General features: G+C 39.6%; 2 protein-coding genes across 8 annotated transcripts in view; one reads left to right on the forward strand and one right to left on the reverse strand.

Moving 5' to 3' along the window:
- Nucleotides 1-16,345, forward strand: part of LOC306817222 (uncharacterized protein) — a 48,554-nt gene that overhangs the window by 206 nt on the left and 32,003 nt on the right. Inside the window, exon 2 of the mRNA XM_079333928.1 lies at nt 3,456-3,572. The gene's annotated coding sequence lies outside the window, so the exon portion shown is untranslated. The remainder of the gene's footprint in view (nt 1-3,455; nt 3,573-16,345) is intronic.
- The window catches only part of LOC306817224 (uncharacterized protein), a gene marked incomplete at its 5' end in the record, with an annotated part of 31,645 nt that continues 19,853 nt past the window's right edge, over nt 4,554-16,345 (reverse strand). Inside the window, 5 exons of one of the 7 annotated variants that reach the window (XM_079333931.1) lie at nt 4,554-5,039; nt 5,206-5,267; nt 5,401-5,458; nt 12,489-12,579; nt 12,676-12,784. In XM_079333931.1, coding sequence (XP_079190057.1) covers nt 4,938-5,039; nt 5,206-5,267; nt 5,401-5,458; nt 12,489-12,579; nt 12,676-12,784 — 422 coding nt within the window. In that variant the 3' untranslated portion in view covers nt 4,554-4,937. Of the gene's footprint in view, nt 5,040-5,205; nt 5,459-12,443; nt 12,580-12,675; nt 12,785-16,345 lie in introns of all 7 variants that reach the window. The other 6 variants (XM_079333932.1, XM_079333934.1, XM_079333935.1 and 3 more) reach the window with 6 other exon arrangements.

Raw genomic sequence — 16,345 nt, forward strand, 5'->3', positions numbered from 1 at the left:
TAAAGAGATGTGGTGTGAAAAACCTCTATCTTGAACTTGAATGGTGCTCTCTGATGTTGCTTATTTGCCTAATGGGTAGACACTGACTGAATGTAAAGTAAGATTTATTGCAATTACAAACATTGTAGTGTTTTGTGTTTCAAAGCCTCCATGCTGCAGGAGTTTGATTTTGTAATATTCCCAATTCATGTGTGGCCGAAAATTAAGTTGAATTCAACTAATCCTACCTTCACTTTAATGTACTATGAAATATTCATGATGGTTTAAACTCACAAGAGATTCCAAGAAAATTAAACCTAAGAAAACCGCAGCGTTTCTAATAACTTCTACAATAGTCATATCCTAGATTTTTCAACATTGTCTTTAATAAGAGTAAAAAGAAAGATTTTCATGTAGTCTTTATTAGGACCTCCTGAGTCTTCTTAAAGTAATGATACTTTTTAAACTACTGCAAAAGGTCAAAAGCAATACTTTTGGTCATGTTTACATTCAAACACCAGGGGGCGCTGTCTGTCCAGCCTGTCATGCTTTAAAGCAGTGGTGTCCAAACTTTTTTTCTTGAGGGCCAAAATTGTCGCGTTAGAATCGCTCACGGGCCACAGGGTTTTTTTTTGTTTTTTTTTAATATTGGAAGGAACTTTTTGTATTTTGACCTCTTCAAAAAATAATGTGAATACACAATAACTAATTGTAGTGGGAAACTGTTATGTTCTAATTTTTTGGAAAGAATAGTCAGGCTTTTATAGGTCTCCCTCGCTAACATGAAAAAGAAAAAAAAGAATGAAATATGCCATCTGATGAGGCCTGGGGCCAAAATCTTCTGATTCTTCAATTTGAAGTCAAGGGCCACAAAAAATCCACTCAAGGGCCACAAATGGCCCCCGGGCCGCACTTTGGACACCCCTGCTTTAAAGCTTTACTTTGACGTGTGTACATCTTTTTAGACCGTACACAATCAATAAGTGATGAGTAGAAATTAAACAAAAACAAAATTGGATTTAAATTGTTTTTGTTTGTGGGAGGGCGGTCTTGAACATTTCAAAGAACATCCTGTGAAAACATTTTTGGAATATCCCTTAGCTGTGTTCGACTTGTGCTTTTACTGCTTTATAATTAGTGCTTTTGAACAACACCTGCTTTTCTACGCCACACTTGCTCATCTGAGGCGAAGTAACCTATATAAGTAAAATAAAATAGCGGGTGTTCTAAAATGCTGTATATCAAAGGATGTACAGTGTGGAAGCTGAAGTACAGGACAGGCCAATGAGCTGTGCCATATGTGGAAAAGCTTAGTACAAGAAAGGAAAAGAGAGGGACGAAGAGAGAGAAAGACAGAGATCCAGCTCAGGAAGAGGAGAGTAGATCAGGAAGAGGAGACTGTGCTGACATTGGGGGACCCCTTTGGGTGACAAATCTGCCATTTTCTTTATCTTTTGATGAACTCCATGGTTACTAAGCTTTATAAATTGTCACACTTTTTTATGTAAATGATTTTATTACGAGGCCTTTTTCCGGTGTGTGGACTTTTTCTGTCACTACTGGGAAGCAGCACATCTGTTCAGCACACAGCCAGGGTCAATGACATCCTTTAAACACACAAAGATAGGCATGGATCACTCAAAGGACACAGCTATTAAATTACAGCCAAGTCTAAGTCTCATTTCTAAAGCTCCTCCTGTCAAACACGCAGCAGCAATGTTATTTCCACAACAGATGGCAGGAGGCTGCTGCTGCTTCTTCTTCCAACAGCAAATAGGCGGCTGTTTTGTTTATTTATTATCATCTTTGTCCTGTGAGCATTAATCACCTTGCATCGCTCTGCCTTCTGGCTCAGGTGCCCCAGCATCCCACAATGCATCTGACATGCAGACAAACAATGAGGTGGCTAATAAAAGATTAGCTTGAGTAATAACAGACTGGATATGAGATGATAGAGCTGGATGGGCAGCTTTGGAAGGAAAGAGTCTCGATGTCTGATCCGGCTCCAAATTCTGTTTAATCAGGAGCCTGGGGGCATCCTAAACTGGGCATGAACTTGTGTTGAAGCAATATTTTATAACATGAGCTCGCTTTATGTCATTCCCTAAAAGTGCTACAAAATATGTTATATGCATTAAACTTAAACTTGTTTTTTTTTCTGCTCTCAACACAAGACAACATTGGCTGTTTTCCAAAATAATGTAGCTCATACACACTTTACAGCTACAGTTTTTCAAATAAAAAAAAAAACATATTCGATACAGTTCTGTTTGTTCAGGCTTTCACATATGATCATGATCTGCTGAAGTTAACCCAAGCGTTACAAAGCAAAGAAACTGTGAATGCCCTTTTTCCCCACACACAACCATTTTTTGAGATTGAAATTAGTCCATAAAAGAAAAACAAATTGGTGAACAGCAGCGTTTCATAATGGGAGCGGTTCAAAGATTGTTAACAGCAAATAGTGCAAATCGTCTTCCTCTTTATGCAAAGAGAGATGGGTCACAGAAGACCACGCCAAATGTCCCTCCTGTCAGCCGAGAAAAGAAAACTGAAAGTAAGTTTGAGAAAATGTGTTTCAGAAAATAGGATTAAAGTAGATTTGAAAGAAATTGCCTGGTTCATTTGATTTGGAAGATTTTAACAAAAGTAACATTTTAGCATTTTACCAGGAATAGATGAGCAGGGTAGTTGGTCATGTTTCTGTGTGGAAGATAATTTACACACTTAGGGCTTATATTGGCCCTTCAACTACTGGTTTCTTGAACGTGAGAATAAGGGACACTCGGCAATCCGTACCGTGTCCAAGTATACGTCACCCTAAAATTCGTCTGACCATTCAGACCCCTCCGTACTCTTCCTTGCTGTATTTCACTAAACGTGATTCAAAATAAGCCCGAAAGTAGCCGTCATATTCTCTGTGTTGTTCTCTCATGTATGGTGAAGATGAAAACAGAGCCATGTTTGCGTGTGTTTTTTGTAGTTATGCCGAGGAGTGATGTGGTCATAATTTCACAGTTTGAAAACAGAAGGCTGACAAAAGACAAGATTGAATAAGCTTCCCAATGAATCATAGAAGCAGTATTGATTGCCTCAGAGGGACCCGATCAATTCTTCTGCTTTTATAGAAGCTCTCTTTTTAAGTGAACATGTTTAATAGCTTGAGCAGCAGAAACGAACTCGGCTTTGAGGTAAGACAAGAGAGTCCTTCAAAAATTCTCATAACTGACAAAGCAATATTGCCTTGGAAAAGAAAAAAGAAAGAAGTAATACCTTTCTTTTTATGTGAGAAACCAAAGGCCTTGAAAATGTCACCGTTCCCCCTGAATGCAGCAGGCAATATTGAACATGCAATAACTTTGGATCCCTGTGTGTGCGTGCGTGTCTTGTCCGTGTGTGTGCGCTGAGGAGAATCAGCAGGAAGTGAGGTGTGAATGTTGCTAATCAATGTTTCTCTCTGTCTTCCCTCTCAGCAGCGCTCCTCTCCACTCTGGATTCCTGCTGCTGTAATAAACTTGCTGAAATCTCCCAGACTGCTCGAGGCCTACAGCTGGATTAATCTCTGAGCTGTGCGAGATGTTCTCATCCATTAGGTAAGAGTCTCAGGAATAATTATTATTATGATCAAGGTCTTCTTTCTGCAAGTTTATGATTTAATGCTGACATAGTATTCTTATTCTTTATTTAGTGTTTGCATTGAAAAAGAGCCGATAACACATTTCCACATCTGGATCTCGAATCCAAAACTGTGTACAGCTCCACACATTCAATGTGTACTGCAGAAATCCCTGTCATGATGTACTTATTTTAACAAAAGGCAAAGCAAAAAATAGACATACAGTACTTTCTAAAAACACAATCTGGGACAGGAATCAAACTTTAATTTTCCTGGACACCAGAGAAAGTCTTAATAATAATAATAATAATAATAATAATACTAATACTAATTTGTAAATCACTTTCAGTTCAAAGTGCTGTACAGAGCATAACAAATACAGTTTAAAAACATAAAGGTGTACTTTTATTTGGAAATGCTCTGAAAACTAAACAAATAGAGAGCAGGGCTTCAGCTTTCCTCACAGTTTACCATTGACCACTATTGGTCGTCTTTAAAGCTCCTGTAATGAGTTTTAGACTTATTATGAAACCATTGAAAGTCATTATTGATACCTCTAGGTCCCCAACAAGAGCAAACGATATAATTAGATAGAAGATTGGTTCATTCCACGCACACATTTTCAATACTTGTATCCACTGCCGCTGGGTCGCTGTACAACAAAAGAACTAGGTGCAGACATAGATAGGGCTCATCAAGTTTTAATTTAGATTTTTGAAAACCAAAAAAAATGAAAATAAAAGATAACTGTGCTGCATGTCGTTTTATTTTGGCCACAAGAGTACATCACCACTACCTGAAAAACATAGTTCATTTATATGCATTTATTTGTTTATTTATTAGATATTAATATTGTTTATAGGTTGACATTTCTTTATGTATTTCTTTTAATTTATTTCTTGTTTTTCAAAGTGTGCAGAAAGTTTAAATTTGATTAATGCGTGTGATCCAGATGTTTATTAATCGTGATCTCGAACCGTCTTTTGAGAGGTGATCGTCACTGAAGGGAAAATTAAATCGATATCAATATGACACATTTACATAGCACAAATGTTTTCCATCAGGAATGTTGAGCCAGCTGCTGAACGACGTGAGCATCTCTGTTGTCTGATGAGCAGTGTCAGCGGGTAATTCCAGGCAGCAGATGGTTACAGTCTGCCTCCTTAACTTCAGCACAGCACAGTTGATAGCACTCTCACCATCACGCGTTTAGTCACAAAAGTCCGCGATACAAACTTGGCAGAAGACGAACAAATTCAACCCCTATCCCATTCCTGCTTTAACAAAAGCAGACGCTGTACACTTTTTGCATGCTAAAACACTCCTTCACTTCTCCTAGTGATTAAAGCCGTCCTGCATCGACCATGACATCAGTCCTGTTTCCTGCGGATGAGAGGGGATGACAGATTGATTGAAAGATCTTCCTCCCTCTCTCATGCATCATCTGCTGGAAAGAAAAGGAGAAAACCGTTTAGGCCAGCCCTGACCATCGAGTCACCTTTAAGGGATTCAGACAACGCACAGCTGGGGCTTTGGTGTAAGAGCCCTCAGAAAGCAAGAGGACAAACATATCTTTGGTTTTGATTAATACAAAGGGACATTTTCTTGACCTTGTGTTTTTGAATGTCTGTGTAGACCGCCTCCTCGTTTGTCGCTTGTGGCAGTTGAGCTGCTTAATGATAAAAAAAAAAAAAAGTTCTGCATCTGAGTGAGATTGCAAAACAAAACTCCGTTAAATATGAAACAAAGAGGGATGTATGTTAGCACTACAACGTGGTCTGTGTGCTTGAGTTGAGCATACTAACCATTGGCATGTTGTTCTCCTGGAACCAGACGTGAAAAGGTTTGGACAAGACCTTGGCGCTGTGGAGAAGTCGGGATTTAAAAAAACAAAGTCAAGTTATCAACGCTGAAAAGTCTTCCCCTGTGATTAAGTCATTAGCTGATGAATGACCAAGCTTTCATTTTCACAGATTGTGTTTGCTGTGGCTGGTGATGGTAGCTGTTCATTTACTAAAATCAAAATCAAATCAAAGTTTATTTCTATAGCTAATATAAAACAACCTTGGTTGACCAAAGTGCTGTACAGGCAAAAAAAAAAGAAAAAAAGCACACTATAAAAACAATAAAACATACAATAAATGGGAGCATGAATTAAAAAAACTACTAGAATGAAGAAGTTATGAGAGTGTTTGGATGTTAAAGGATTCCCCACTTGCCTACGATAAATGACCCTGGCTCCAATACACAAGCTGCTGCTAATAAAGAATTCTATGATGACGTACAATGAAAAGCTATCAAGCTAGCAAATACAACTGAACATAATTGCTAATATAAAAATGAACTAATCCTACATTTACACTCACAGCAAAGACAAAAGATGATCCGCCGACCTTTGTGGGGGCTGCCATCTTTTGGGCGCCGCCAAAACTTCAGGGGTTTCTCAGCATCTGCTGCTTCCAGCGTACTGTGACAGTAGCATGAACTGTTAAATTCAAAATGGCACACACATTTAAATAATGCATTATTCCTCTGCACGTCCAGTGAATGTATGTAGCCTTCAGTCTCATACAGTGTTTTCAAGTTAAAGTTTGTCATGACTGTTAGAACAGCCAAGAACACCCCCAGATGTCTCTTACATTGTAAAGTATCACAGAAAGTAATGCTGAAAGTAGAACATTCTTTACTTCTCAGGATAGCTCACATCCAAACACGTAGTCGTTAAAGCGAGATGCCAACACAGTAATGGTGGTTTATCAACTTCCGTTTTGTCCCTGGATTTGTCTGTAGCAGTCTGTCAGTATATTAGTATACTGTCCTTTATTTGCGTGAAGAACAGGTGACCAGCTACTGACATTTTTCTGTCACTTACATGAGAGCACAGCATGGGATGGTAAATGGACTTGAGCTTGTAAAGTGCTTTTCTAGTCTCCTGAATACTGAAAGCGCTTTTTACACTGCATGTCACACCGCCCATTCACACACTGATGGCAGTGATTGCTGTGTCGGGAGTTCATCAAAGGTAATCCTAATCATTCGCACCCCCGCCGACAAAGCCTAGAGGGTAACTTGGGGTTTAAGTGCCTTGCCCAAGGACCCATCAGACATGTTGCTGCAGCTAGGGATTGAACCCTCGACCTTCCGGTTCAGAGACTGACCTCAAACACAAAAGAACCCAAATAACAACAACAACAACAACAACCAACTTTACACCACTTACCATCACAACTGGTCATATCTTAAAGGCTTCATATGTTTGAAATGGCTAAGTTTAAAAAAAAAAAAAAAATTTAAATGAAGATGTCATTAAAGAAAAATAGCTTTACTTTAAATGTTTGTTGTACCAGGCTGTCAACACATGACTCAACCTCAAGTGGCCACTTGAGTAACTGACTTGGATTAATCTCAGCTGATTGTTTTGGTAGCTCAGATTTTTCAACATCTTGTATTATCAAAGCATGATAAAGTATTAGAAGTAGCTTGTATAATTTGTGGCTTGATCTTCTGGTTTGTTTTCGTCCTTGAGGTGCCGAGATGGGGGTTGAAATGATATCCGTAAGGACGGCAAAGAAGTCCCTGAATGTCTGCACTGCTGTCTGAGCTTTTTCAGATGTGGATGGCACTCATTCAGAGAGACTAGCATTGAGCACAACAGTGCAGTGCACTTCAGGAACACCAATGAGAGAGGACTGCCAGAATCCTCTGCAGGTGTAAACATGGTTCACAACCTTCACGAAGCACTTGATGGTAAGAAATTCAAGTCAGCGGGGAAGGTAGCACAATGACGCATTTAAAGTGGATTTCTAAAGAAAAGAAGCACTTGTCCAATACAAAGCCTGCACACAGCACGTTTTATGCTCTGGAGGGAAAAAAAACAGAAAAATGACTCATCAACGTTTGATATCGACGAAGAGCTCAACACTTCACTTCATTTAAAGATAAAACACTCCCATCATAGGGTTAGAAAATCTTCAAAGCATTCTCCATTTCAGCATCTTTTATCTTCACTTTGTTTGACCACACTCAATGGCAAGCAGTACAATTCTCTGATAATAATACTTATTTGATCAAATAACCTTTAAAATCTAATTCTCATCCAATAAAGATCCAAAGCAGGTCTCACTGAGGCAACTTTCAGCCTCTACAGTTTGTCAAAAGCTGTTTGGACTGTGCAGTTTTCTCATTCTTCCAGCTGATGACTCAGAAACATCTTTTTGTCTTTTCCACTTTTGAAAAGTTAGTTCATGGTTCTTTGTCGATTGCCTGCAGACGAAAGAGAAGATGCGGCACCTTGAGTTATGTAAACTCATTGAAAGACGTGAATTGTTTTCAGCTCGTGTGTGGGCAGCTCTTAATTACCTGCTGTCTCTGTAGAGCTACATTTTTCATTTAAAGCAGATGAAGTCGAGAGAACAGATGAAGCAGGAATTCAACTTCCAAACAGTGAAAATGGCATTTTATATTGTCATGGTTTTTTTTTAAGGTTTATGTTATTACAGCTTATGAGGGAATTACTTGAACAACTTTTAGATGATTGTCACAAAAGTCGCTTTAGATTTCTCAGAAGACCGATCCTTTTCATTTTCGTGATCTCTCGCCTTGGTTGTTTTAGAAATATCACAAGAACTTTACGATGTTAATTTGCCACAGATTGTTTATCGAACTGAACTAAACTTTGGTCCCACTGGGTCTAATTCAGAGTATTTTTCCCTGTAAATCAGTCATGCAGAATGTATATGTGTTTTAGTAAAAAGTAAAAGTAAAACAGAAACAAATAGTCATAGTTGGTGTCATTGAGCTGTGCAGAACTCTTAAAGCAAACTTATATTACTTTTTGCTATTCATTTTAGCAGGAGGAGACTTATGTAATTGACCCATATTTTCTGATGACTGCACTCAGCTAACCTTGTTCTGTCTTCTTGTTACAGACAGCATGGCTTAAACTGCGAGCACAAAAGAACACAGTAAGCCCATCAGGGTCTTTGGCACAGCTTAGAGGAGTTCTTCACCATTTGATATCGAGCAACCTTTTCAGTGGAAGCGGATTTTGAATTAATGTTGCTCGGGCGCGCTCTCTGTCTGCCATCCTTTTCTCCTCCTCTCCCTCTCACCTCCAGTCTACATATAATGTCCTCTCTCCTGCTCTTTATAAGACAGATTTGCTCCAAAATTGCTCCTCCACTGTCTGTGTGACCCCCTCCTTCATGACCGATAGCAGAAATCTGACAAAACTCTGTCGAAGGAAATTGGTTATTGTCTTAAGATGACTCAATGGAACCAATGTTTGAAAAAAGATGTCTCGCTTTTATCCTCATCTTACGTCTTCTTCCCAGTCTTTTCTCTGAAGATGTCGTCTTCACAGTAGAAATGTTGGTGTATCTATGAAATGTCTTGCAGTTCTAATGTTTTGAGGCGAATTAAAACCCATTGAGACATAATTATTTTCAGGGAAAGTGATGCAATGGAATAGAAAGCCAACTGAATGTTTCCCTTGCTGTTGTTTTGCCATGCTAAACTAAAAGGCTCCTGGCCTTGGTTACATAGAAATACTTTGTACAGATATGATCGTCCCGTCTAACATGAAACAAGAAAGAGTGTCTCCCGAAATACTGAATGATCCCTTAAAGTTTATGTTCTGTAAATGCTACTCCAAATCAATGATTGATTGGTATTTCTCAACACACTGGTTTTTGAAGCTGAAAGTAACCTCGGGCAGATGATGCAGGTCTGTTCTTACGCAGTGGGAATATTTTTCCCCACTCTACCAACCTACTTTCTGTTAATCATACTATAGAAGCTCTTCTAAAACTCTTAGCTTGTTAAAAAAAAAGATTTAATTATTACTGAGAAAACATTTCACTTAGTTTAAATGAAAAAAAGCTTTCTTTATAAAAGATGTCAGGCAGATTCTAAAGCTTTAACTGTCCATAGCATTGACAAACTATGTTGTCGTAAAACAAGCCATCTGAGCCACTATAACTCCATAAACTGAATATGTGCACTGATGGTGCAGCATCTGTTTCAAGGTTTACTGCACATTAAAGTCAAAGTCTGTCATCCTTTGTTGCCTCCATTAACCATCGTTCAACCCTGACACAGTCCATCTATAGGTTTGTGTAACTTGACATGATGTCCTTTGCAGATTCATTGGCTTCTAGTTGTCCCCTGTGTTTTCTTTTCTACACATTTGAATGTGGCAGAAGCCAAATGTGGCAGGCTTTGGATTGATTTGGGATGTCGTTCTAAGACTCGATCAGTGTCCTCTGTTGGCCTGCAACGTAAATTAAAAAAACTCAGGCCTCCATACAGTGGGTAAAATGTACCCATGCTGGGGGAGAAAGCATGTTAAATAGTTTTTCTTGTATATTGGGATCAACTCAAATATTTTAATGTATTTACTGTAAGTGCTCGTATTGTGATTGTGAAGATCGAGGTTGCACATGTCTAAGCAATCTTGACCAATCATCAGGACGAAGTATCCCGTAAAGCTGTGTGATAAAAAGCAGTTTCAAACCTTGAACCCACACTTTTTCCAGTGTGATACCTTCTGGATACAACCTCTCTGAGCCTCTCCAAAAAAAAGCAATCAGCAGCTGAGGCTTTTTATGAGGGCTGACACTGTACCAGTTTTTCATCAAGGGCACTGTAAGGTCAGTTCATGACACACAAGAGGGTATTAAGGGTGTCTGTGCGTATTTATTCAGGTGATATGGGACAAAGCTATGATCTTTTTTTCCACTGCATAAGCCATTTCCCCAGGAGTGTTAGACAAGTTTCTATTTTCTATCACTGTTGCATCAGTTTTGCACATAATTTATTTCACATTGCATGTGCCCCCTGCAGTTTCATACAAAGTCATTCTCCTTCGCAGATACTGTGAAATTGCTTTCCTAAGTGTGTTTACCTTAAGCCTGTTACACTCGCTGCACACATACACACCTGCAGCACAGGCACACACGTTTACATACATGTTGCACATGCACTCGTTAATTTGAAATATTCAGAATATTCATGAATAAGTGTGTTCTCAGCTGGGGCTCAGTGTCATTGCATGTGTTCTGCAGTCCAGCAGCCCTGTATACATAGCAAAAATTGTTTTTTCTCTCTATCTCATTTTCTCTGAATGTATACATTTTTTTCATTATCTCTCACCATGCCTCGGCCTCCCTCTGCGGAGACAAGATATTTCAGACAATCTGCAGCATTGGAAAGTCTATTTTTCCACATGAAAGCAAACTCCTGCAGTTTGGCCTCCTATGTAATGTTGCTTAAAAATTAGACCTTAGGATCACCCATCAGAAGCCGAAATACTTTATTTATCCCTGAGATAAGATTTAGAATGTGAATCTTACAGCACAGGCCTGAGACACGTTCTCTTTGAACGTCTGTCCACATTCTCTGCTTTCCTTTGAGATGCTGGACTTGGGCTGCTTGCTTCATGTGTTGTCCATTGTTACCGATTAGAGGTGTGGGAAACATCGACTCACTTCAGAATCTAAATCATAATTTCTTAAGATTCAAAACATCTGAGAGCAATATAAAAAAAGGCTGCCAGGTGTACTCGTTCGTGCATCCTCTCCACATTCCTTGTTCTATGGATGCAGTGGGAGCTACACAGCAAAGTCCTGGCTTGTAAATTGTGCGTCTAACGGTAGTTGCTCTCGGCGTCGGTTATCGATGGCTGCGTCCGCCATATAAAGTACTGCCTGTGCTTTCTATAGAGCAGCAACACATTCAACCTCGTCCCTTTTTTATTAAAGAATACACTGTGGATTTAATAATCCCTCAGGTAAGAGAAAGCCTGACTCGACATATTCAACGTGCAAGGTCTGCAAAACGAAAGTGAAGTGCCTCAGGAACGACCATATGAATCACATCGTATGCTGCCACAACTAGGAGGTGAAATAAGTGGAACAATGGCCAACAATTGCTGAATTTTATCCATCTGCAGCGACTTCTGAACGGACAATATAAATAACAAGATCTCATTGTCTGTTTTAAATGACCTATGCTCCTACACTGTGGTCAACCAGTTAGGCTTTAAATTTGACCATTTCATTTTTTCACTAGCGTGATTCTGAAAAATACTCAATTGCCTGATTTAAGCCCACAAGTCTTTATATAATCGTATATGTAACATAAATGTGTCTTCAGTTTAGGTCCTCCTCTGTGGATTTACATTATAGCAATCAGCTGCAAACCATACACTTCTAAAAGCTGCATTATTTTAAACCCTTTACTTGAATTGGTCAAATACTCCACTTTATTTAGTAGTTTGACACTCTTATAATAAAGTGTACTGAAGTCGATTTTAAGCCCCACTTTGTAAGAAATAAATTGTGAATTAGGAATCTGTTTGAATCGAAAATCAATTTTGAATCGAATCATGGCCCAAAATTGAATTGAATAGTGAAATATTGACAGATTCACGCCTCTAGTAACCAAGCATGGTAAAAGTGATTAAGAGCTGAACACTGATCTCTAATCGTCTCACGCGTCCCGTTTACAGTCTTTCCCTCACTTGTAAATATAATCGCAGTGTCACATGTTATAAATGTGAAACATATCACAATTACTTGCAGGCTATGGTGTTGCATTGCTTAAGACAGGGTGTGTGTGGGCTCTTTCAAATGATGGTGACAGTGTAATTGTGATGAATTGTGTGTGTCAGCATGTAGCTCTGGTGGAAACGCTGGACTCTGTCAGCGCTAACTGACCGGCTAACCCCCCCCACTCGCCGGAGCCCTGAGGCAGTAATGAACTCAAGCATTTGACTTGATTCCCCCAGCATGTGTCAGTGCACACACGTAGCATGCCATGTCAGGAAGGATTAATGTATTGTACATACATGTGGACACGTCGATGTGCAGCCTGACAACATGTGTACACTCACAGTATCTCCCCTGATGAGTGCAGAGAAGCTGATACACTCTCTGAGGTGGGTGGGTGGGTGGGGGGGGGGGGGGAGCGGCGTTTCCACATCTCTGCAAAAAAAAAAGTGGAACAGTCAAGTGTTTTCTCAACCACACAACTTTAATTTCCTGACATCAAAGAACCGTCTCAGCCTCTTAGTCCCAAACCTTCTGTTTATTTCCTCCACTGAACTCCAATTTTCCTCGAGATGGTAATTTTCTGCTGTCTCGCCTTTCATCTTTACTCTAATGTTATTTGTAATGCCAATATGGGCATCTAAGTCACAAATGAGAATTTCCAGAAGATGAGTTAGACATTTCATTATTTGCTTTTTTTCCCTTAATATCTACAAAATGAGATGTCTTTTGACAGAAACCGCTGTTGTTCTTTACTGTATATTGCACTGATGTAATAGATGTGAAACAACATCAGCAATCCTTCGTGAGAAACTCAATTTCAGCCGCCGCAGAAGGGACTCTCTGTGGTGCTCACTGTAGCTGCATTATTTTAATTTCATCTTTCACCTCAGCGCAGTCCATTACAAGCATTCACCGTCGAGGGAGTTTATTAGAGGCAAAGAGTCGCCATGATCCCTCCATTTCCAACAGCTAGTGTGTGTCTCATATAATTGCACCCATTCGCTTTGACATGTTTGTAAAATAATCCGCACTGTGACCTCTCCTGACAAGGGGTTGTGAATGAAACCATTTTCCTGCTGTTTTACAACAAACCATGAGAGAGGCAGCATGCTTGTTTTGTATCCCCTTGCCATCTCAGCATGACAGGTCAGCCTGTTATACACGACAGCGTTTTGAGGCACCAGTATGTCTGTTTGCTGTGATCGGTTAAAGGCAGGGTAGGGTATCTCCGTTCCCCGTCTTCAACCACCCCCTTCCCTCTGTGCTCCCTCAAAAGCCCCACTCCTCACTTACATGCGCTAGCGCCATTGGTCCAGAAGCGGATTTCAGCTCATGCTTTGATTGTGGGCTCATGCATGCATGGGGTAGAGAGGCTTGATTGGTTTATAAAGCATGGTCCAATGCCGACATTGATGCGAGTTTTTACGTGTTTACGACTGCTACAGATGACAGATTTTTTTCATTTGTTTTTCAGACCACATGAATTATTAATTACTGTCAGGACATAAAGGCAATTTTAACCAAAATCTAAAAAAGTGTATCTGGAGAAAATTACCTACCGTCTCTTGAAGTTCTGCTCAGTGAAATGTGCATGTGTCATACTTTTCATTTTTAAAAGCCAAAAGGAAATCATTATACTGCTCCTCTCAGATGCCAGGAGATTATTGTCATTCAGTTTTTGATCAATTTTCTTTGGAGCTGCTAATAACTTGGCCAATCCTGCAACAAAACAAACACTTTTTTTTCATTTGGTCTTGCACACATTAAACCAGCTGTTCATAAAACTGGGGGGTGAGACCCCGAGAGAGGGCGCAGAGTTACGGCGTGGTGTGCACGGGATGCACAAAAAACGAATAAAAGCAAAGCACATAGCATGGCCAACTGTGTGAAGGGACTGCCACATAATGATGAGACAATATGACTAGTCATAGCTCACCCTCAGCGTCAGCTGTAGGTGGGTATAATGAGGAGAGCCCACCGTGTGTGTCGTGCCTCAGAGTAATAGCTTCTGACTGCATGAAGCCGAAACCCGTTAAGAGAAGTCTCATCCCACACGAGGAGAAGCCAGTTTGATTAATTCAAAAAGAAACCCATCAACTGCCGTGCCCAACAGAGTGGCTCTTCTAAAGGTGAATATGTCCCATCGAATACTCGACTGGCCCCTTATGAAGCAGAAAACAGAGTATCTAAATAACTGCTGTTCAGTGTTATATGGTGGACTCTGTATTGTATTGGGGGCTGTGAGAAAGCCACCATTAGTACGTTCACAAAAAGTCCTGAAAATGTACACAAATCTTTAGGGTAGTGTAAACAAAAAGCCAAAGCCAAAATACTCTCCCAGACTGTATCTTGAATTTTTCCTCTTTGCAAAACTCCTGCATGAAATCAGGGTGAGCCATTTAACACAGCAGGTAGACGTCAGGAAAATTCACAGGGAGTAAGACGGAGGGTATGAGGATGTTTATATCACACGATTTGTGCATGACCGATGCCAATCTTCATGCATGTAATGAAGCTGCTACACTTAGTGCTCTGCAGTGGGTTCTTTTTCATTATAATGTTGGACTCTGTTGCTTTCGTCCGCCGTCATGGAATTCTACAGTGTCTTTTTTTTTAATGACTTTTCCTGAGAGCGGCTTCACATTGTTAAGGGCATGTTTGAACAAGAAACTCAGGAAGATCTCGAGGACAGGCTGTACTGAATTTTTCAGGAGACCTTCAAGAGTACATGTGTGAAAATGGCTCATGAGACACTGGGGACAGTTTGGCAAGAAGAACAGACTGGAATATGGGATTTTTTCAGAAGGTTGGAAATCTTTTCAGTTAAGGAGTGAAATCTTTTTTTCATGACAGCATACCGTGAATTATTTGCCTCAGACTTCAAGGACACGCTTGGCTTAAGATTTTTATTGAATTCCACTTTGTTGTAGTTTGTTTTGAAGTTTAAAACAAGCCCATTCATGTGGGATTTTTTTAACATCTCCTAAACCAGTTGATCAAATTTGAGACTGTATTCATTTCAAGGATATCTCTCCTTAAGAAATGTTTCAGACTTTCCATCTGTATACATGGAGCTGATCCATTAAATGTCATTAGCTCATGCATGAAATGCGGTCACTCATACTGAATTTAACTGACAGCTCTCATGGACACTTCATCCCCTGTGGAGGTTCACTTCTCGCATGGCTGTGCGCGCACACACGCACACAATCACACACACTCACACACACACACACACACTTGACTGAACATTTCACCTCCTGTGTGGTTCTCCACTGAGACACCTTCTATCCCCTCCATGCTGGGATCAAAACACAAAGACAAAAGGCAGGCAGAGGAGCATACTTTACACTTACACAACTAGACAAACACTGTACTTACAATACACTCTTACTCTTACACTGGCACACAAACACACAAGAAAACATCAGATACTGCCCTTGAAAAAACTGTCTCCCACATCATCGCATACACATACTGTGAACTGTTTAATAATTCATGCATGTTCGTGCTACGCTTAGGGATCAAGTGCAGGTACAATACAGCACAAGTTATGTTTGGAATCTAAAGAAAAACACCAAGTTTACCAAGATCAGTATACTATTTTTAATCAATATCAACTCAGGTTAAGAGGTCATTTTTCCTGCTTTGGCAATGTACTCAAACGATCAAACCCCTCAATGTTTCTGTGCTGTGTTTAGGAGAAGTTAAGATTGTGAATATCTGCGTTCTTGAGAGAACATGATCGGATAACTGACAAATTTGTGCATTAAAGTGTTCTGAGGAAGAAGAACACATTTGTGTAACAACAAGTCCTGTAAGTGTATGTAAGTCTTTTATGTTTTATATCTATATCTTGTTTCTTTTATTCAACATTTCTGTGAATTTTCTAGATTTTTCCATCTTCTTTATTGCAATGAGCTGTTGTTTTTCCCTTTTTTTTCTTTTCTGATATGTTTTGATTTTAGCCTCATCTTGCCTTTAACCTTTAAGTTTGTCTACTACCTCCCTGTAAGCAACCTTTATGATGAAACATTATTGATGTACATCGGTCTGCTTGTGACCACATTTTGAGCTCTTCCCTGCTACCTACGCTTCATTTTTTTAGGCTACAGAAAATAATCATGAGACAGACATTGACTTAAAAAAAACAACAACAAAAAAAAAACGTTGGAATTGAAGAAATCCCTACTTTACT

This window comes from Symphodus melops (genome assembly GCF_947650265.1).
Source record: "Symphodus melops genome assembly, chromosome: 21".
In the NCBI taxonomy this organism is placed as follows: Eukaryota; Metazoa; Chordata; class Actinopteri; order Labriformes; family Labridae; genus Symphodus; species Symphodus melops.